Source organism: Trachemys scripta, chromosome 19 (assembly GCF_013100865.1).
Source record: "Trachemys scripta elegans isolate TJP31775 chromosome 19, CAS_Tse_1.0, whole genome shotgun sequence".
Lineage (NCBI taxonomy): Eukaryota > Metazoa > Chordata > Testudines > Emydidae > Trachemys > Trachemys scripta.
In genome coordinates, this window is record NC_048316.1 from 9,796,253 (window position 1) to 9,819,507 (window position 23,255).

Consider the following 23,255-nt stretch of genomic DNA (forward strand, 5'->3'; position numbering starts at 1 on the left):
TCTGGGGCTCTGAGCCCACATAATTCTTTTGAGGACAGTGACACAAGTCATTGTGGATCGCTAAATGAAGATGCTGGTCCAGTCTGCAGCAAAGAAGTTTAAAAATAGACTGCCCAAGTGAATTAAAAAAGATGGAACAAACAAAAATCAAATAACATATCCTCGTCAGGACGACTGTCTGGTTTGGTAATCTTCCCCTTAAAGTTTAGTTCCACTTTTAAGAATAGCTCTGTAAAATGTGCATTGGGAAAATTCATTTTATAGTCTCTCAACGATTCCATATAATGTACTCAGCGGACATGGTTTCTAGCTGGCAGCTCTGCAAATGTAACCTGGGATCCCAGGGTATGTCTACACTACAATTAAAAACAAGTGGCTGGCCCCATGCCAGCTGACTCGGGCTTGCGGGGCTCGGGCTAAGGCTGTTTAAATGGAGTGTAGATGTTTGAGCTCAAGCTGGAGACCGGGCTCTGCTCCTAGAGCCCTAATGTCTACACCAGGGATCAGCAACCTTTCAGAAGTGGTGTGCCAAGACTTCATTTGTTCACTCTGATTTCATTTTAACGTTTTTAGAAGGTCTGTTTCTCTAAGTCTATAATATATAACTAAACTACTGTTGTATGTAAAGTAAACAAGGTTTTTAAAATGTTTAAGAAGCTTCATTTAAAATTAAATTAAAATGCAGAGCCCCCCCGGACCGGTGGCCAGGACCTGGGCAGTGAGAGTGCCACTGAAAATCAGCTCGCGTGCGGCCTTTGGCACACGTGCCATAGGTTGTCTATCCCTGGTCTACACTGCCATTAAGCAGCCCTTCCAGAGTCAGCTGGCATAGGCCAGCTGCAGGTGTCTAATTGCAACGTAGACATACCTTGAGTCTCCAGCTGTTTTTTTGATTTTTTTTTTCCCCATCTTGCATGTGATCACCAGTACTAAAGGTTCTGCAGGCCAAATCAGGATCTCACTTACACATGCACAAGCACCATTACCTTCGGTGAGCTTTCCTAGGTGTGAGTGATTGGAATTTAGCAAAATAATCTTGTAGATTATGCACAAAATGAAACAACACAACAGCTCATTCCCAATCGGATTTGCTTGGCAGGTTGAACAGATATTAAAAAACAAATAAAAACTTCATCTGTCACTAAAGTCAGCAGATACAACTCTGAATACATATAGGGAACAGACCCAGTAAGTAAAGTTGTGCCATTTTTACCCTGGTCACTTTTCAGAGTAGAAAAATTGCAAGTTAAGGAGGAAATAGTGGAGATGGAAAATATCCAATAAAAGGTCAACTAAATTAATCAGTTGTGTGGCGAGACTCCAAAAAGTAGGATTATTTAGCCTTGAAAGAAGAACTAGATGAGATTTTACTCAGTTATTGAAAAATATGGCAGTCACTCAAGACAATTTTTTCAGCCTGTTCCTTAAAACATGAACAGGACACTCCATGAAATTACATGTACATTTATTCTTAATAAAATGCAATATTTATGTTACATAGAGTCAGCTGGTGCTGTTCAGAACCAAAAACATTGAATCAACTACTGTAATTGGATTTTAAGAAGAGCTATATATTTTTGAGGGCCACTAACAGCATTTGTAGCCATGAAAGATAAGTTAATGAGAGAGAGAATCAAATCATATGCTTCCAAGTGATCACTGTGGAACGGTCAGAAGGAGATCCTTCCCCGCATATAAAGAACTGGACAATAGGCAATTGAGTGCATTATCGGTTTCTCTTCCTTTATGAAAGACCAGGTATTTGTAACTGATAGGAGCCAAATGGATGATTGAAAGGACCAATAGTCAGGTCAGGCATTCCCTATGTTTTATGGAAACTTCGGAAGATAACATTTAAATCTGGGATGACCCATATGAACTGATTATAATACAGAACAATAATTTCTCTCTGTAAAATACTCACTTGGAAAACTGTCGATGATTGAGGAGGTAACTATGAGGTGTTGAGTAGCATGAAGTTAGTAAGTCCCAGGCTACTGATGAGATCATGCTACGACTCCAGACATGCTCTAGTTAAGGGTTAATACATCTGTTATTCATGTGCTGCATACATTAGATGGCCCCTTAAAATGAAATAAAACCAGGGAACTCTTTTATAGAGTCAACACTTCTGGATACTTACTGTGTTGAGTGCATTGAGCGTAGTGTCATCGCGAGAGGCTGCAACGCAGCCATCTTCTGTGGATCCTCCATCACACATCCCTGCAAAAGCTGCCATGCTCCTTTATAGTTAAAAAATAAAATGAAACAATTCATCCTCTAATTGCACACATTATGCAATATACAGATGCTACTTACATTGTAAATCACCATTTTCAGGGCTCTGTTTTGCCCACCTGCATGTCTTCAGTATTGGGCTATTTTTAATACTGGATAATTTTCAAGATATTATTCAAAGACTCGCTCCAAGATATTAGCATAATTTAATTCTTCATTACTGTAGCACCCAGAGGCCCAATCAGCATTGTGCTAGGAATACCACCTCATATGAGGATGCAGTCCTGCCCCAGACAGCTTACCTGTCATCACAATTTTAGTTTAATTAAGTCAGCAAGCTGTCTTGGAACTAACTGTAGGGTGCCAAGTCATTAGTTTATTACAAATTAAAAATGATTATTTATCCACACGTCCTGAGTTAATGCCTGATCCACTATTTTGGGAGCCTGATCTTTATGTATAAAGATCTAAATTGTTTGATCCGACTCCCTAGGCATAGTTCATAGTATTAGGGTGAATCTTAGCTATGCAACCTAGTGTTGCCAAAAGAATATTTACTACAGGAAGGAATTCTATACTGCCACGGTTATTTTATTCACAGCTTTTACTTCCCTAATTGACCTGTACACTTTAGATATTACATCACTATTTATGTTGCACATATAATTACTTTGTTTTCAATCCAAAAGAAACAGCCCAATGTGACATTCCTTTGCAAGCCAAAATAGCTTTGGAGCTAGCCTAACACCATCACGTCTTGACACTGGCTCCCAACCTAAAAAAAAAAAATCAACTTCTTAACATTCTAATGTGATACTGCCTCTACACCGGACGATGGGCAACCTTAGCCCAACGTTCTTAGGCCATGTCCCATATTTCAGCTTGAGTGCTCTGGGGAAGCTGGGTTATCTTGGCTTCATGTACCTTGCTGCCCTGAGGTACATGAGCAGGTCACAGTCATTGACCCCTGGCATCCACACAAGTTCTTCATGTTGTGTCACAGTGTCGCCATCCAGAGAAGGAAATGGCTGCAAATCTGGAAGCTTGGCCTACAAAAATTGAAACAGAGTTAAAACAAACAATGTTGATAACAATCATACTAGTGGACTGTACATAGGAGTTCTCTGTGAGGGACGTGTTATCATCCCCATTGCACTGATGGAGAAACTAAGGCAATGACAGGCTAAGTGACTTGCCCAAGGTTTCATGGGAAATTTGTGGCAGTACTGGTAATTAAACCCAGACCTACTGCCTCCTAGTCCTATGGCTTAAAGATCATGCTTCCTCTCTTTTTCAAAAAACGGTAACATCAGCTGGCTCACATCACTGGGTAGCACCATCTCCTATTGCACTCATAGGGAAGCCTTTAGGATACACATTTCAGGCACAAGCATCTCAGTGCAAGCACCATGGCCTGGAGTTATTTTAAACCATTTTTAAACTCATACTGTGAGCATCATCCTCCGTTGTACAAAAATGAAAACACCTTCACAAACATAGGATAGTTTAACGTCTGTTGAAGGGGAAAACATGCAGTTTCCACTTGTTAAAAGGAAACCATTCTAACCACTGTTTGGCAGGATAAACTGTATGCACATAATACATAAATATGAAAGGAGGCAAACATATGACTACCTAGGGAGGTATCTATTTCATTTTAACTCCTCAATAAAAACCCACGTTTGATATTTACAAATAAGGCCTTAGTAAATCATTAAAACCCCAAAATGACCCAAGCAAATTTGCAGAAAGCAAGATAGCTCAGGGAAATGACCTCTGCCATCAAATGTACCAAGAGACCCAATTAGCATCTTTAGTCATCTGCAGCAATAGGACAAGATAGTGGAGAGCATTTTTGGAAACAGCTTTTAAGCTGTATGATTACCTCTTACAGTTACAATTCTAAACAATTTTGAAAGGCAATATTTATATACAACCAGTAATTAGAAGTCATCGGTTCAGATGTCTTTCATTTTCTGCTTTTCAAAATGTATTTTTTTTTTACTTCTTCACTAGGAAAACAGATTTATGACTGAAATTCTCTGCTGCTGAAGGATAAGCAGACATTACAGCCGCCCTGGCCAGTGGAGGTGTGCATCTGCTTCCAGCAGCCAAGGTGCTTAAACAAACTAGCATCCTCTCATACCCTAGGACCAACTAGCTTCATTACGGTGTTTCCAAAACCGAATCTCTTTAATGGGTCATGTCACAAAGCTGTTAGCAAACCAGGCAACACAACAGAAGTAGTCAGCATAGTGAGCATATAGTAAACATTTGTTGATCGTTTTCCTTCATCTATCACCATAATATAGTATTTGAATTACCACTGTGCCTAGGAGCCCTACTCGCAGACCAGAATCTCACATATAGCTCTGTGAATCTTAAAACAGGGCATTGTTGCAACCAGAACACACTTTATCTTTACTAATTTTATTACAGGAGCCCCAAGAGGCCCAAGTCATGGTCCAGGACCCCACTGTGCTAGGTACTGTACATACACAGTATATTCCCAGCCCCAAAAGCTTACAATCTAAATAAAAAGAAGACACTGTTGTCTACTGGCTAGAGTAGTGGGCTCAGAGTCAGGATTCCTAGGTTCTAATCCTGGATTTGTCATAAGGATTTGTCATTGCCAGAGAAGAAAGTTAACATGAAGAACGAACCTAACTTGAGGTAAAAATCTTACGGAAGACAAAACATTAAGTTTTCACATGTGTTAGCAGGTCAAATTAAAGACTACGGGGGAGCCTAGTCTTTTATTTGACCTATTAAATTGTGTGAAACCTACAAACTGCCTCTTCACTAGGACCTCAAGTTAGCTAAGCTGAGTTAAGACAATACTTTTTTTTTCCCTCCTAGTGAAAACACACCCCAATACATTTGCTGACCTTGGACAAGCAACTTTAGGACGCTTCTGAAAATATTCACTTATTTTAGGTGCCCAACTGAAGTTTTACATTCACAAGTATTGAGCATCTCCAACACCCACTGAAGTTATTGGCAGAGGTGGGTGCTCTGCACCGCTGCGCATGGGCCTTAAGAGTCTCAAAAGTGGGGCAACCAAAAATGAAGGTACCTCACATTACTCTTCTTTGTGCCCAAAGTTTTTCCATCTGTAAAATCTAGCTAATAAATACGCCTCACAGGGTAGATGAAGAATGTCTGTAAAGTACACTGATAGCTTCAGATGAAAGTAGCTTTGGGAATACCAAGTACGGTAATGCCAGTATTGTTAATTAAAAAGTAACATATGCTTTAGTCACTTTGTTGGGGCTGTTTTTTAAACCAAGTATACTCCAGGATGCTACATAGAATGTACATTCTTCAACTTTCACAAGAAATAACTGAGTCAAGTTGTTTAGTGGGATCTATTTAGCTTAACAAAAAGAAGGTTAAGGGGAAACTTGATTACAATCTATAAGTACTGACATGAGGAACAAATATTTGATAATGGGATCATTGGAACAACTTATCAAAGGTTGTGGTGGATTCTCCATCACTAGCAATTTCTAAATCAAGATGGGATGTTCTTCTAAAAGATGTGCGATAGGAATTAGTTTGGGGAAGTTCTATGGAGGTCAGACTAGATGATCACAGTGGTCCCTTCTAGTATTGGAATCTATGAAAAAGGAGTCTGGATGGATAACACAGCCTGAATATCTCACAAGGGCCTGATCTTACAAGGGGATGAATGCTCTTAACTCCCATTGGAAGGATTTGCCCTAACATGTCAAATTAATTCTAGCTCTGTCCATGCTCCTGTACAAGCAGATTACCTACAACAGTCAGGAAAGATTTTCCCAAATAAGCTGGAACAAACTAAGAGCTCTTACCCTTCCCTACAGCCACGTCCAGCAGCGGGTTGTTTGTCTCAATCAACCAGTCATAATGCTATGATGTTGCAATCCCTACTTCCTCACTCTGTATTATGACAACCAGAAATGACCGAGGCACCTCAGTGGTTTTACAAGCTTCCCAGTTCTTCTCATCTTTCATAGCCAACAGTGAAAGATTTTCGACCATACAATGCACTCAAAGAACGGACTCAGGGCTTCTGTATGAAAGATCTAAACCTCCCCTGTCTTTACAGGGTCAGGAGGTCAAACATCAACTGCATCATAAAGTTCCTACAAAAGGCAAATAAGATACTACAACCTTAAGTCCATGTGCGAAGAGGGCATGACCAGCAAGAAGATCTTGATAATCCTCCTGAGCTTTGATGCAACGAAGTTAAAGTGTGCTCTATATCATTTCTGAATTTAATTTATTTTAAACAACCTTTTGGCACTGGGAGGGTTTTGTTTTGTTTTTTTTTTTGTCCTAGACAGATAAGCTTCCACTCCTACAAGCTTGAAGGAGTTAAATCAACAAACGTACTGTAGCACCAAAGCTAAAATCATCGCTTCAGAAAGAGGATTTTATCCTGTACCAACAACAGCCAGTACAAATCAGAAGTGAAGGAAAATGGTTTAGTACGAATACAACCAAAAGCATGCTATCTTCCACTTGTCTTAATACCTTGTTGAGGTCATTACTTGCCTCCAAGAAGGAAACCATCCCTTTACAACCATGACAGATTTAGAGCTGGTCTGTAATAACTTTTGAATAGTGTATGTTGACCTGGTTACTGAGAAGTTCCCTGTATAAATATATTGGTTTAGTTTAACAGGGGACTATTGGAAAAAAACAAGCCGAAAGGAGAAAGAATAGCTCAAGACAGGACACTTCTCAGTCAAAACATGAGTTAAGAGTAAATGCCAAGACAGGAAGGGGGGTCCAGAGAACACAGGAGATCAAAAGAACACTTTGAACGGTTTGAAAAGGAACAGTCTCTCAAATTCAGTCAGACCTGCAAGGTAAAAACAGAGGATACACAGTGTACTGTAGCCCAGAGCTTAATCGGAGAGAGAGAATTGTGGAACTCTGACCCAGTATAGCTAAAGTCTCCAGGCCTGACCCCTGAGGGGGTGCTTTGAGAGAGACCAGGAAGAGAAGAGAGTACAGTTAGCCCTGTAATCATCTCAACCCCATGAACAGACATTCTTGAAAATATTATACAGTCTATTATCAATTAGCATACAGCACAAAAGCTTTACTCCCTTCACCACGCTTCTTGCTGCCTTGAAACTTTGCAGAAGTTTGAACATAAAGTTCTCTGGCCTTCCAATCTTGTTCTCTTGCATTTGGCAGATTTTGATGACTTCCCCTGTTTCTAAGGGACACTAAGCCAAACTATGACTCCATTTTGTTTATCTTCAGTAAATAACTAAAAAATAAAGGTAAATGTCTTAAATAAAGCAAACAGCAAGCTACCATCTTAACCATTTGCTGTGAAGTAAGATTAGAAGACTCTGAAAACATATGAAAAATAACTTTGTTACTGTTAAGTTCAATTTTTTTTAAATGTTGGGCAAATTTAACACTCAAATTCAGCTGAAAATGTATTAATTTTAATGAGAACAATTTTTTTTCTCATTTCCCATGCTTTCCAAGAGCAGACCTGATTCCTTCAGTCCTACAGTAGTATATAAAAAATATTTTTTTGCTGAAAAGTGTCCTTAAAATTCAGCCTATGCTGAAGAACATACTATGCTGATACTGGGAGGAATAGATAATTCTAACGAAATGCTCACGTGCAAGTGTATTTATGTGTAATTATGTATATTATAATTTAGATGCTTATAGACACACACACACAATTTTGAGTCCATATTCCTTGAGATCATTAAATTGCTATAACGCGTTGTTAGAATTTTCAAACAATCAAATCCTTTACCTGATGGCTGGGTCCAACTCTGATCTCGCCCTGGGTGCTGTTCAGCCTCCTACCATGAAAGACAAAGAGCATCCATGAGTAGAGCTTATAACTAACGAAACTTTGTATTATTACACACAGATTCATAGAAGGCCAGAAGGGACCAATGTGATCCTTTATAGACCAGCTCTATAACATAGGACCTGCCTGAATTTGTTTGAACGAGAGCCTATCTTTTAGAAAAGCATCCAATCTCGATTTAAAAATGGCTAATGACAGAGAATCCACCACAACCCTTGGGAAGTTCTCTCAATGGTTCCTCACCCTCACTGTGAAAAATCTGCACCTTTTCCAACTCTGAGTTTGTCTGGCTTCAATTTCTAACCACTAGATCTTGCTATATACCTTTGGTCTGGTAGATTGAAGAAGCCCATTAATACACGAGGAACAAACATGTGATAATGTATATGCTGTACCAATACAAAAACCCTTTTGATATTATGTTTGCAATGCATGCTGAAAAGCAGCAATAATAAGGCACCATTCAAGTAGAAACACTCAACATAGCAGTGAACTTTATGAATGGAAGAGACCAATGAAGACAGATTTGGAATTTCTGGCCAAGCGGCTGCAGCTTTATTAATTTCATAAGACAGCAACTTCTTGGGGACACCTGTCTTGACAACACGGAAAAGGGAGAAGGTAAATCAATTCTCTGTCACCTGCCTGCCCCCTTTTTGATGTTCAAATCACAAGCATCAAGGCCACAAGGCTTACCCCAACTGCTTACAATCTAGGCTTTATCAGAGCCTGAATTTCCCCCCAGGCCTTATCGTGGCCTGCAACTCAGACTAGCCTACTTCCCTGAAACCCTCCTTGCCTCCTAGAATGGCTCAGGCTTGCCACAAATCCAACCCCTTTTCCTGAGAAAGGTGTACTGATACCTAAGGCTTAGGTATCAGAGGGGTAGCTGTGTTAGTCTGGATCTTGTAAAAAGTGACAAAGAGTCCTGTGGCACCTTAGACTAGCGACAAAGAGTCCTGTGGCACCTTACAGACTAACAGATGTATTGGAGCATAAGCTTTCGTGGGTGAAAGCGCCTGATGAAGTGGGTATTCACCCACAAAGCTTATGCTCCAATACGTCTGTTAGTCTATAAGGTGCCACAGGACTCTGTTGCTTTTTACAAAACCACCTGAGCTCTATGGGTTTGCAACACCAACCTGCAAATCAATACCTACCCAGGTGGAAATGGGGGGAGGAGGGGAAGGGAAGGAGTTGATCTTTGGATCAGGGACTGTTTTTTCTATTCTGTGTTTGTACAACGTCAAGCACCACGCAGTCCTGGTCCATAACTAAGGCTTCTAAGTGCTATGGTATTACCAATAATAATTTCCAGTTGAGGGCACAGAAGGAAGGGGCCCTCTTGTGGCTTGCTTGATACTATCAACTTCCCTGCGCCCTAGCCAGCCAACTCAAAAAAACCTGTTGCAGGGACAAGGCCTATCCAATGAAATCCATCCTCACAGGTACTGCCCAGTGGCTGATTGCTGCAACAGGGAAACCCAGGAGGTACGGACTGCCCTCTAGGCCCCAGCTCACAATCCTATATTGGGTTAACATCAGCATGCCTTAAGAAAGCTTTTGAGGCGGTTTTCATCCCCTAAAAATAGTATCTGAAATGAAAACTTCATGCTACATTTTTCTTGAAGTGTTTAGAGCACTAGAGTAAGCTGAGCACAAGAAGTTATTATCCAGTTCATACAGCATTCCCAGAATAGTAAAAGGTGTTGCAAAAAAGAGCAGGAAGAAGAAGAGGGACTGTTTTTGCAGACTGTAGATCCAAATATAAATAAGTCCAAGGTGGAATGCAATTATCCATCACAAGAGATAACCCTGCTTTTGCAAAAACTGACATGGAATTAGGACATACTCCTTATTCTTTATCCAGAAGACGACACCTCCCACATAATATACAAAGGGTGCCACCTACTGACCCATCAGTTATGAGTTACCATGGTCTTCCATCCAAATATTGCCTAGGCCTGGCCCTGGAAACCTTTAGAAATTACTATTATTGGTTTGCTAAAATCAGATGAGAGCATCCATTGGAATGGCTGCAAAACAGACAGTTTCACCAGTAGTACCTGGTCTTAGACAAAATTAAATGAGTTTTGACTGGGTTTATCCAAAAAAGGCCCTTTCGTACAAAATCATGTATGAAGGGACTCTCACATCATTCAACCATGCTGCAACGGTATTTGTAAGCAAGTAAAAACTACAAGTTTCCAGTGGAGTGCCTTTACTCAGTCTAGCAGCAAAGATTTTTACTCCAAAGGGATATGTACCAATTACACAGTTGCTGGTTGCAGCCGAAGTGTCACCATATGCTGAAAGAAGAAAAATCCACTCTCTCTTTAATGCTATTATGGAAATACTTGGAGTAGCTCACGAATGAAGAAAGTTTTATATTCTCTAAGGCAACAATACAGCCAGCATCGCAATCTGACAGCATGGAAATTATTTCTTAAACTTCTGGAGGAAAAAGAAATGGGCAAGTGAATCTGCATCTTTATTCTCCTCTCTCAACCTCTTTTGTTTGCTGGTTGTATTTCAATATATTTTAGCAGACAGACACTACCAACACTGAAATTATAGCTTATTGGCGAAGCCCATCTTTTAGGAGCTACACTTTTGCAGAACAGTTTAACGCATATGGCATGATTCTCAGAGGAGCTGAGCACCCTGACTCCCACTGACTCTGTCTGGAATCTCAGGCGCTCAGTCTTTCTGACCAATCAGACTCAATAAATGCTCTTTGCTTACATATGTGCTTGTGGTCCCATAATGCAGCTAGAAATACTGCATTGCCCTTCAGGACCCTATCAAAATGTATTAAGGAGTGCAACAAACTCCAAAGAGGTTTAAATATCTTAAGGAGTGACAGTTCTGCAAGACCTCTATTTTAAAAACTATTTTATTATGTGTGTGTGTGTGTATATTATTTATTTTAGTATTAATTCCTATAATTCAAAATATTACATATAGACACATTATATAAAAGAGACAATTCCTGCAGTCAGTCCATAGACTCATTTAAATGTACTCATACTAACTTTTGAGCACAAAATCTCAGTACCTGCAAGACACTAAAATGATGCTAAGCCATGAATAAACGCCAGAAAATTATTTAAGAGAACTGTGTGCACGTATAAATATAAAGAATTTTATCTGATTCGTCTGGGGAAAGTAAATACATAAACCTTGACTTAAACCATGTATCTAGTCATTGTAAAGTATGGCAAAAGTGCATGAGGTTAGTTACTGACCCATACGTTCTCCAGTGGCCATTGTAGGCACAATGGGGTGAATTAAGGATGAAGAAATTAGTTTTCTCTAAATTCTAAAAACAAAAATCAAGACAGTAAATGCTAACCTGTATTAAAACAAGAATACCCAACTCAGACTGACAAGAGCACCATTACAAGTTACAAAGCCCATTAAGAATCATGGACATTTTTTTAGCATCCATTTGCACTTTTACAGCACTTTCCATTCCCCATGGTCTCAAAGTACTTTACAAACAGTAAATTAAACCTCCATTTGTGAAGTAGGCAATTTTTATGCACCCCCATTTTACAGATGACAAAATTGAGGCACAGGAAGATTAAGGCCACACAGGGAGTTTGTCACAGCCAGGATTAGAAACCCAGCCATTATAAATCCCAGTCCCATTTTTTAACCACTAGCCTGATGCTTCTTTCCTGCTACAAAAATAAGCACCAAAAACTTAAATGCTAAAATGCTTCCCAAAACTACTAGTCCACATAAAAGATTAAGTACCTATCAAAATGTATTCCTCTAATCTAAGAATATCTGTATGTACACAAAGATATAGCTTTAATACAGGGTACACATTTATTTTCCTAACTCAGTCATTTCTTTGCTTCAGCATAAACTAAAAATCCACCATTTAAAATGAGGTTGATAAAAAATTACCACCCAATTCAAATGAATTCAATTTTTGTTTAAAAAAAAAAAAAGTTTCCTCCTATGATGACTAAGGATTTGTAGCTTATGGTCAGTTATCCACTTCCTTTATTATCACAGCTCTGTGCAGTGAGAAAAACAAGATGCTAAATTCACCCTTTCATTCCTGAGCATCTTTTTGCACTAGGGCTCAGTACTCAGGAAGAGATCTAGCAAGAGGGACTCCATGGAGGATTAAAAGAGCTCTGTAGAGAAACTCAGCTGCAGGCCTGGAAATGCCTCAGCATATCAGCAGAAAGTTTTTAGTGTCTCAGCTCATTCTGTAAGGGGCACACAAACAGCTAGAAAGAGGAACACTCTGCACATCACTACTGCATATATCAGAACAGAATAAATGTTCCATGTACTAGATACTAAAAAGGTGGAAAACTCCCTGAGCCATTTGCTGGGCATCCACTTTTCCTTTTGGAAAAATAAAACATCTTTTCAACATCTGAAAAATGCAGTGTATTCTGAGCCAGGTCTCAAGTTGAGAACTGGAGTGAAATCTAAAAGAAAAAAGAAATACGTATCCACCACAGCTGCCAAAAGAGGGAAAGGGGCAGCTGGTTCAGTGGTTAATATATTAGCTGCTCACGGCTGGAGACCTGGGTTTAAGTGCACAAGTGAGATCATGTGACTCCTCAAAAGCGCTTTTACCATATTGCGAAACTATCATGCAGGTCATCAGGATGAGCAAGATCTGAAGAGACTCAGAATTGGAACTAAGGGATTCAAGGGGACAAATCTGGGTGTGCTAATGTTGCCTATGCACATGATGCTCGAATGCAGCAAAACCTATTGTAAAACCCTCCATTTCACAAGCACTGAATTAAGTATAAACATCCAAAAAAACTCATCAGATTCATCTCTCTTCTGTATTTTTCATTTTAAAACAAGTTACTGGAACCCACAATATTTTCATATTGTTAAAAACAAAACAACAGAGTTAAACAAAGCTGTAAATGTAGTCATTAAACTACTAGTAATTTCAACACAAGCCAAAGGACCCCTGAGAGAAATCAATAATATTTTAACCTCATGTTAATTCTAACGCACCTAGCTATTGCTTTCATTTGCTTTACATTGACTTTAAATAATAAAACATTTCATGCAGAAGTCTCAATATTTATTATGCTCCAGCATCCTAGATGTAATTGTCAATGTACATTAAATCCAAACCTTGGCTTCCATTTTCCTAACTGCATTTGTATGTTAGATGGGGAAACCCAAAATGCCCTCCAATCACCAATACTCACACTTCTCTCCATATAATGTTCTCTTTCCCTTATTGTCATTCCTCTTGCAATTTCCTCAGTATATACCATAGACCCCAAAGGTAAGTAAGCAGATGGAAGAGGAAAGAGAATTTTTTTTATTATTATTTTTTTTTTGAGGGACAGGAGTGGGATGGGGGCAAGGGAAGAGATTAACTGTTCTGCCATTATTATTTGGGGGGGGGCCTCCTTCTAACTGCTCTGCACTTCCTACCGCTCGCAAGACTCTTGCCCCTCCATGAGGCATATAATTCCTATCAGATACTTTTTCAGCCAATTTCCACCACCCCAAGAAAGGTATGAAAATGGGAAGAAAACTCTTGCTACAGAAACTAAAAGGTACTGTAGACTTGGAAGCCAAATTATATCGGTGGAGCACAATTACAATAACGGGAAGGCGCTCTGTTTATTCCACGGAAAGGGGAAAAAAGGACCCAATACAGTATATGAAATCTGACACAAAAGAAACTGATGTAACAAAGCAGTAGCCATAGCAACAACAACTTAATATTTCAGTCCTCTTCAGCTGCAGTGGATTAAATATAATGACAAGATGTTCCCTTTGAAAAGTAACCTGTTGCCATGGAAACACTGTATTCTATGAAGTAAACAGGGGCTGGACAGAAAGGAGATGGAAGCCGGCAACTGAATATCAAAAAGGCAGAAGTATCCATAGCAGAGCAGGGCAAAGCACTAGCAGTCTCTAATCCAGGAGAGGCTTGTTCGGAACAGCTAGGAGATGTTCACTTGAATAAAGCATGGTCCTTTCAAGCCTAACGCAATAGGGGGTTCAAGGCCAACGAGTGCCCTTGAAAGAAAGCAGTTAAGGGGTGAAGATGAGAATGAAAAAGAGGAGGTAGGACACGATGGCACAAAGCTTTAATGCGCTAGATTTAAAAATAAGTATTTTTTGCTTATAGGTCAGGCTATTTTGTGATCTAGGTTCATATCTAACTTTGCTTACAACAAAAATTAGTTTAGCCCTTTTGATTTAGTCACTCATCTATTTATCTGCAGCAATAAACCAGCATCCCATTAGTAGAGTTTGCCAAGACTGATGGTTTCTGCCCAAGGAAACTACGCCGTTTCAGAACAGCAGGGAGTTGTTCATGCCAGGACTGAAATGCCCTAGAACAGGGGTGGGCAAACTTTTTGGCCCAAGGGCCACATCGGGGTTGCAAAACTGCATGGAGGGCCAGGTAGGGAAGGCTGTGACTCCCCAAACAGCCTGGCCCCCTCCTTGCCCCCTGACTGCCCCCCCTCAAAATCCCCGACCCATCCAACTCCCCCTGCTTCTTGTCCCTTGACCGCCCCCCAGGACTCCACCCCTATACACACTCCTGCCCCCTGACAGGCCCCCCAGGACTCCCCTGCCTATCCACACACACACACCCCCGACAGGACCCCCAGGACTCCCACGCCTATCCAACTCCCCGTTCCCCATCCCTCGCTCTGCCCCCTCCAACCGCCCCCTGCTCCCTGTCCTGACCGCCCCCCCCCCCCGGACTCTCTGCCCCTTATCCAACCCCCCGCTCCCCGCCCCCTTACCATGCCGCTCAGAGCAGCAGGAGCGGCAGGCCAGAGCACTGGCGGTGTGGCGAGATGAGACTGTGGGGGAGGAGGGACAGCAGGGGATGGGATGCAGGTAGCCTCCCCGGCCGGGAGCTCAGGGGCCAGGCAGGACGGTCCCATGGGCCACATTTGCCCACCTCTGCCCTAGAAGAAGTGTTGTGGGCTGGGGACTGCAATAGGGAGGGGTGTTCAAGAGCGAGCCTGAAGTGCAATGGAAGAGCTAGGAGGGCAGGCTCAGGGACTGAAGAGCAGAGATGCTGCATGTCACAACTAAAGCGTATGGTCAGTGTTGTGCAAGGCTCCGGTCAGGACTACTAGGGGTGACGTGCAGTTTTGAGGAAGCACTTCTCTGCACTGCCCAATTCTTCTGGCATCATTAAAGTACATGAGAGCCTGAAATTCAAAGCTGATGTTTAGACCCAGTGCTACTGGCAGTTACTATTCCCTTGTTTCTATTCTGCCAGTAAAGAGAGGAAATACAGAGGATTAACCTTGGGGGCCAAGAGTCAGGCGCATGCTGCACAGATATGCTTACTCAGATACTGCCTCATCTAGCAATAAAGAATTTAAAATGTCAGTATGTGAAAAACACACGATGCAACAATCGTACACTTTTATACCGGATCATTAGCATGGAGAGAGAGGTGGGGATCTTGGTATCTAATCCAGTGGACATCAGCAGCACATTTCTCCACACAATGCACCCAAAGGATCACTTACATTTTGCTGCAGTCACCAGCCACACGATTACCATCTCCTCTCTGAGATGCACCCTCAAGGACTAATTTCCTTGGGTACCCATAACAGTGCCTCCGACCAACAGTTAGGAGCCTTTGTGCCAATAATTTTTTTTTTTTTTTTTTTTTTTAAGAGAACCAAACCTATTTATAAGACAGCATCCTAGGCTGTCCTTGAGGATTAAATCTCTCCCGTTTGGCAGAATCTTCCCTGATCACTGTATACAGAGATCTATAATTAACCAAGGTGAGGCAGAAAAGGGGCTTCAAGCAGGCTTTAAATGCTGCATCCACAATGCAGCTTTCCAAAAATCTTTTGTGCTCTACTCTTGGGAGGTCTCTGGGAATATTTTTAGACACCTGCTCGCCACAAACTGCTTTCCAGTGCAACATATACACATCACTAAGCCCAAAGATCACAGTGCACAGGAAAACCTTCAGAACGCAAAGAAAAAACTCTGGCAGCCTGAGAAGAAGCAAGTCTTTGGGTCCGGGAAGAAAAGATCCTGCAAGTGTACAAATACCAGAAGTTGAGTCCAGAAGAAGTTTATCAACACAAAGAAACAGAGCAACTTGGAATTTATATTCATTGATACTAGTACTTATGGTGAAAGGTAAAGTAAAGGCTAGAAACTAGCTAAGTGACAAAATAAAGCATAGGAATACAGGAGCAAAATTCTACATGCGTTTCTTGCACCTTCCACTGAAGCATCTGAACTGGCCACTATCATAGACAGGATAGAAGGCTAGATGGTCAACTAGTATGATGAACTGTGGCATTGTTCATTTGTGCTAAATTTGTACAATCTGAGAAGAAGTGGCTTGGAGGAATTCCTCAGGAGGGAGTGAAAGTTTTTGAAAATATCTGTCATTTGGTACAAGTGGTCCATTCTTGAGTAAAAAAATTTGCTCTTCAGAAATATTTATAAGTAATCTCAGGCACGGATGAGCTTGCAGTATCCAGAGGGGAGATTCCACTGGAGACAGGAAAATTATCCCTGTTTCCCATCAGAGGGGTAACATAATTTTAACAAGAGACTAACAAGAGTCCAGGAAGGCAACCAGTATATCATTCAAGAGACACTTCATAGAATAGCATTCTCTCCTGGTTAGTATTGTGCATCTATAAAAAAGGGTTCAAAATTTTCCTTACCACACCCCATAGAGCACACCACACCACCCACACACTTAAGAACATAAAAGACAACGAAGTCACAAAGTTTGAACACTTCTTCCTGTTCAGCACTAACTGGCTTAATAGTCTTCATCACTGCACTTCTGAATTTCAAACACTTTATAGCAGCGCATGGCAATGGTTTTTTGTTGGTGATGGTGGTTTTGTCTCTTTGTTTTGCCTTAGAAAATTCAAACTTAAAAGGAACACTATCAGCTAGATTAAGGCCCCAATTTTTACTCTGGAAAAAAATAGTGTGAACATAGGAATGGTGAGCAGAGCATGAAAGTACAAAACAACGCGATTAGAAGAGTTTTTGTGAATGATTAATTTCTATTAACACGTAATATTGTAATTCACTTTTTTTTTTTTTTTTTTAAACAAAACTGAAACATTCACAAATTTGGAAACTCAAGTGATACAAAATTAGGAATCTGAGGGCTTGTCTACACTACCCGCCAGATCGGCGGGCAGCGATCAATCCAATCGCTGAACACTCTCCTGTCAACTCTGGTACTCCACCGGAACGAGGAGCGCAAGCGGAGTCCACAGGAGAGCATCAGCAGTCGACTTACCACAGTGAAGACACCATGGTAAGTAGATCTAAGTACGTCAACTTCAGCTACGCTAGTCACATAGCTTTAGTTGCTTATCTTAGACTGACCCCGCACGGTAGAGTAGACAAGCCCTCAGATTTTAAGATGAGTAGGGACCATTATGATCATCAGTCTGACCTCTCGCATAAGCCAGGACAAAGTTATGGGTGAGACACACTTTTTATTAGAAAGACAGGCAATCTTCTTTTAAAAGACTTCAAGGGATGGAGAATCCACCACATAACTTGGTAACTTGCTCCAATGCTTAATTTTCATCACTGTTAAAAATTTGCCCCCAATTTCCAGTTTGAATGTGTCTAGCTTCAGCTTCCAGCCATTGGATCTTATGACATCTTCATTCTGCAAGATTTAAGATCCCTTCTTCTATTAGAAATCTCCTCTTGACATACAGGATAGAACCAGAAAACGAAAGTGACTCGAAGCTTACTATAAACAAGGATAACAGTTTATGCTGAATTTTTTTAATACCCTGTTTTTTTAAAAATATATTTGGCAAAATAATGCGAGAGTAACTTTGGTTTGGAGTCAAACTTATATTATTTATAAAAAAGTTACGGGATTAGTAAAAAATGGAATGGATTTTGCAACTACTAAATCTAATGCTGGAATGAGCCAACGTGTAGCAACAGTGTATCTTCAGCGCAAGTTCCATCCTGTTGGCTGCTTTAGGAATCAGGACATGAAGGAAGTGAAGGAACATCCCACATCCACACAGCTCTCTGAGGAGGCAAGAAGCTGAAAAGTTTCCTGAGCCAGCAGAGGCAACAGCTTCTTCTTATAGGTATCAACAAGGACATGGAAGTTCTGGCAGAGCCTGGGTTTATTCCTGAATCAGATTTACATTTGGGGTAGAAAGTTGCTTTAGTCCTAAAAATACTCTCCCCAACTATACACCAAAGTGTAACTGACCTATTCATTTCCATTGTCAAAATGAGTGAAATGCAAAAATAAAACCATCAACATAAATGATTAAAAGTAACTGAGATTTTAAACTTTTTTCAGTATTCATCTAAGACTGCCTTTATCTGTGTTGCTAGTATTCTGCTTGCAAGTATGAGTCATTTTATATAGTTTCCTTTTACCATTATTTATTTAATATTACATGGTATTTTACTCTCTTCAAAATTAGGACTGCAAACATGGGCAATCTGATGAACAGACTGGAAAAGTGGACTAGTTTCACGGTACAGTCTGTATGGATTTCTACCATCTTTGTAGCCGGTATACACAGTTTTTTGTGTTGCTATAACAATCAGTCTGGAAAAATACATAGATAATGTAGCAACACCCGCTAGTGTGGATGCAGTTATACCAGGTTAAAGGTGTTTACATCAGTATCATTTTTAAGCGGTCAGTGTTCAACATCTCTGCACTTCCTAAAACAGAAGTCCACTAAAATATGAGAGTGTACACATGAAGGTCACCATAATTCCCTCGGCTGGAACTGCGAGCAGTCTATCAGTTGAATTCTGCATTGCTTATAACATTGTCCCCAAGAGCTGATTTGGTGATGTACTGCCAGAGTTCTGTCATGCTGTGCATGAGACAAAGGTCCAATTTTCAGTCCTAGTCCTGCTCACTGGGCTAGTGGGGACTGCAGCAGATGTAGCAGCAACCTCAAAGGAACTGGATGGTAGAGGAGATATCTGGCATCACCCAAATGCGAACCCCTCTGACCACTGAGGGGGTATGGGCAGGCTCCCCCTGGGCCTGAAGGAAGACAATGGGGATGCAAGTCTTGAACTATGGGAAGTACAAAGCAAGACACAAGGGACTGTCAGCACAGCAGCACTGATGTGGAGGGACAAGTCTTCTAATTAAAAACAAATTGCAACTTTCTGAGAAACAAAGCTGTAGGTATAATCTTACTGACTAAATGTCACCAACTCAACATGAACCAAGGCTATTAACAAAATCCAGAACTACAATACCTGGCAATGAAATCTGTCAGTGGTACCCAGTGCACACTCTGCCCTACACGCACTTACATTTTCAAACTGATTTTACAAACACTGGCCTTTGGGGAAGGAACGGCCCTTTACTATATGTCTGTATAGCGCCTAGCATAATGGGCCCCCAACTTAGGTAAGGCCTCCAGGCACCTCTGCAATGGAAAAGTTCTGCACCACCGCTCCCTCTCACCTGCTGCGTAACAAGTATCACCCACATTTTGCTGAAGGGAAGCAGACACCAAGGGGTTAAATGACTTGTCCAAGACCACACAGTCAGTGGCAGAGATGGCTCTTTGGAGTTTCTAGCTCCCAGCCCCAAGCTCATTCCATCAAATCATGCCAGCTCCTACACCTAGACACAAACCTAACAGGAATGTTGTTCATCCTACATTGGCTCTCTCTCCTCCTTCAACAGGATAATCAGTTTAGGAATCTTCATGAGTGTGTATGCACATGGTGCTAGAAGTAGTGAGGGAGAAATCAATGGCTCAGAAAAGTGGAAGAACTGTGCAGCATGAAACACAGCAACAGAGGAGAGTATTTTAGATCAGCAATGGTACATCATAAAGCATTCCTAGAAAATAGTCACATGTAAGCTGTCTGGGGCAGAGACCATCTTAGTCTGTTTGTACAGCAACACAAGGGGCTCTCATCTGACTGGGGCTTCTGGGTGCTAATGTAAGAAATATATACTATGTACACGAATTTGACCATGTGCAAGTGATTAGCAAAGACTGAACTGTTTAGTATATCATGCTTTTTAAGTAGTATTTTTTGTTTTCCAAATATAATATTTTTGTCTGACAAATATATGTTTTATGATGACCTGGAGGGGTTTTAATTCTTTTCCACCTCCACTGTTTTAAGTTTGATACTTTTCAAAAATAAATATCAGGGAGCTTTCATTTCTAAGCCAGAACACAGTATCTTTTAAAACCCCTTTTCATTTTTAAAGATCTGTGACACATGTAGTGCTGGGAAAGGGTGCTGGACAGATACCCCTGGAGAACAAAAGCCTGTTTATCCCCAGGATAGGAATGGCACAAACACGGTGCAGCACTACCTCACCAACATACCTTACCCCGACCCGATAGACCCACCCCCTCGGAGTAAGCAAGCGTTGGCTCACACTAACCAATGTGTCTGTACCTAGGAAACAGTGTTTTGGGGAGCCCAACACACAACTTTTCAGCAAGATTTTAAGAATACATCCCTTATCTACACACACAAAAGAGCAAAGAATATTAAGAATCACTCATGTACCATATTGGCACAACATACAACTCAGCCACTGAGAAATCAGCAACAGTCCACACCTAGCTAAACAGCCTCAGTTTTATTTCATGCTCAATGACGACTCAAAGATATGGAGACACAAAATTTTAGGAGCTATGGTGTTCACTGGACTGATCTGGCCTGGGTGAGAGGATAACTCAACAGTTATGGCTCATTCACTAATTGGACTCTGCTGAGACTGGCAACCAGGGTGTCAGTGCCAATGCTGTGCCAGTGTTTGCAACGTATATACTTACTTACTAGTAACCTCCAAGCCACTGAACTGTCAGCACAGGCTGGAACTGAACTGGCAACCTGCAGGTAAAAGCCGTATACGTTCTATTACCAGTGCTCTGAGCCATCCTGTCACCCTAGAACTCAATACTCCAACAACTGGCAGACAAGTTATTCTGAATCAAGAACTACAGTAAAGTGGCATAAGTCCAGTCCATCATATTGCAATCCAATTGGCTAGGCAGAGGTCAGTATGAGACCAGCACTGACTATTTCATTCATCACTGCACAAGCTCAGCTGGTTCGCTAAGCAAAACAGCACTGCAGAATCAAGTTTCCTTTTGCTCATTTAGCTTAACATATATAGCCCCCCAAATCCTGTTTATAATCAGCAACGACAACTTATTCACGGTTTTCCCTAGTTAGGCACGGACCTCAAAAAACAGTTGCCACACATCTATTGGGCTTGCTTGAGCAGCTTCTATGCCAATTCACATACAGAGGGTCGGGGAGACAGAAGGGGGAAAATGGCATCTATTTTATATAGTCATCCAGTCTGAATTCTTACAGATGCTACTTTGGCCCACTTCAACAGCTGTGGGTATAGCTCATACAGCTGTCACGTGATAAGCTTCTCTTAATGAAGATTTCTAATACATTTTGCCAACATTGTCACATTTTAGACACACACGTTTGTTGCTCACAGCTGTGACAGGCAAGCAGAACTGTGCTATTCACTTTCAGATACTTCAAAAATTATCACCAGAACTATCACTTGTCCTGGGAAACAGGTTCTCAATCACAACGATCTCCACCCACCTCCAAAGCAACCAATGGCTGCAGATCTACGACCCTCCCTGAAACATTATCTAAACACAGTCTCTTGCAGGCCCAAACATTTCCTTGCAGCCACATAAGCACCACTGCATCCTGCAGACTGGCTCTGCAGCTCCCTGCAGACGTGCCTTAGGCTTGGCATGCAGAGAAAGCCACTGAAATTAAAACTGCATCATGGGGGGGGAGGGGGAACAATCCACGCAGCTTCAACGTTTTGCTACATGCATCCCACAGCCAGCAGATTCTGTCTGAACACTGCTTTCATGCACCATACAACCAGCTGTACAGCACGGCTGATGTGATTACAAGGTTCTGAGGAGCATGCAATCAGGATGAAATGATTTCATAAAACCTTTCCGAAGTCACAAACAGAAGCAAAAAAAAAAAAAGCATTATTTCCTAGGTGAGGCCAGAGTGCTGTAGCCTACCTGCAGGGGCTGACTGGATCATCCATGACTCTAACAGGCTCTTGTGGGGTTAGCTGTATTCCTGAACCCCTACTTACTGGTAAAACTCTGCCCTTTTCTACTCTAACCACTCAAAATGGAGGCACATGCAGTCTGAGAGACCTCAGAGAGCTTTCACGGAGCTTGTGCTATGACCTAAGCCTGCACGCAGAACGCAGAAACTTCGCCCTCGGACTGACAGGACTGAGCATGTGCTGTGACCCTCCCGCATCCACACACGGTCTCCCGGCGCAATCAATCTCAGCCCTGCTGCTTCCGTAAATAAAGCAGCGACCAGACACTGCAGCTTCGGCATACCAAGCTAGTGTGCAGGGAAGTGGGGCCGTGGCTAGGGGGGGCTGAGAGAGACAACGCCTGGGAACGGAGCCGCTCAAGGGGACTATTTATTGTATGGCAATTTTAGCTGGGAAAGTCTCTTTTCCATGCCCCACACGGAGCATGCAAGCAAGGCTGAGGAAATCCACACCGTTGCACCGCTCGGTTTTAAAAAAATGATCTCAGTGAAAAGGGTGACCGTCTAGATTTTAACAGATGTCAAGAACAGAGGCTTCGAGGCTTCAGAACATTTTAATCTCCAGGAAATAAAAGTAGCAAGCTTCTGCCTCAAGGCTTTTAAATCACTTTCATGACTTGAGTACAGAGGTACTTTTATGCAGCTTGCTGGAGGATCCCAATATTAAACACCAGTAACACTCTGCACTTGTATCAGCACATTGCTGACGAGCATCTCACACCACTTAGCAAAGGTGACCAAGGGCTGGTCTACACTTGAGTTTTATAGGTATAACTATTTCAGTTAGAAGGGCTTTTCTTTTATTATTCAAAATACTTACACTGGTAAAGCCCTAATGTGGATTCAATTATGCTGGTATAAAATGTCTTTAAAGCAGCATACCTGCATCCACACTTGGATTGGTTGTACCACTTTAGCTATACTGCAGGGGTGGGGAACCTATGGCCCACAGGCCAGATCCGGTCCACTCCTTCATTTTATCCAGCCTGTGGCAAGTCTCCGCACCGCAGGCCAGAAGTCCCGAGCCTCAGCGTCACCTTCCCCCTGGCCCACAACTGATTTTTTGTGGGTCAATGGC

At 41.5% G+C, this 23,255-nt stretch overlaps 1 protein-coding gene across 9 annotated transcripts in view; it reads right to left on the reverse strand.

The window, feature by feature from the left end:
• RERE (arginine-glutamic acid dipeptide repeats) overlaps positions 1 to 23,255 on the reverse strand; it is a 396,982-nt gene that overhangs the window by 135,031 nt on the left and 238,696 nt on the right. For 8 of the 9 annotated variants that reach the window (XM_034753081.1, XM_034753088.1, XM_034753087.1 and 5 more), the window contains exons 7-9: positions 8,015 to 8,063; positions 3,163 to 3,287; positions 2,144 to 2,243 (exon numbers count right to left, since the gene is read on the reverse strand). In XM_034753081.1, the coding sequence (XP_034608972.1) occupies positions 2,144 to 2,243; positions 3,163 to 3,287; positions 8,015 to 8,063 (274 nt within the window). Of the gene's footprint in view, positions 1 to 2,143; positions 2,244 to 3,162; positions 3,288 to 8,014; positions 8,064 to 22,125; positions 22,323 to 23,255 lie in introns of those variants that run through there. The other variant, XM_034753089.1, reaches the window with a different exon arrangement.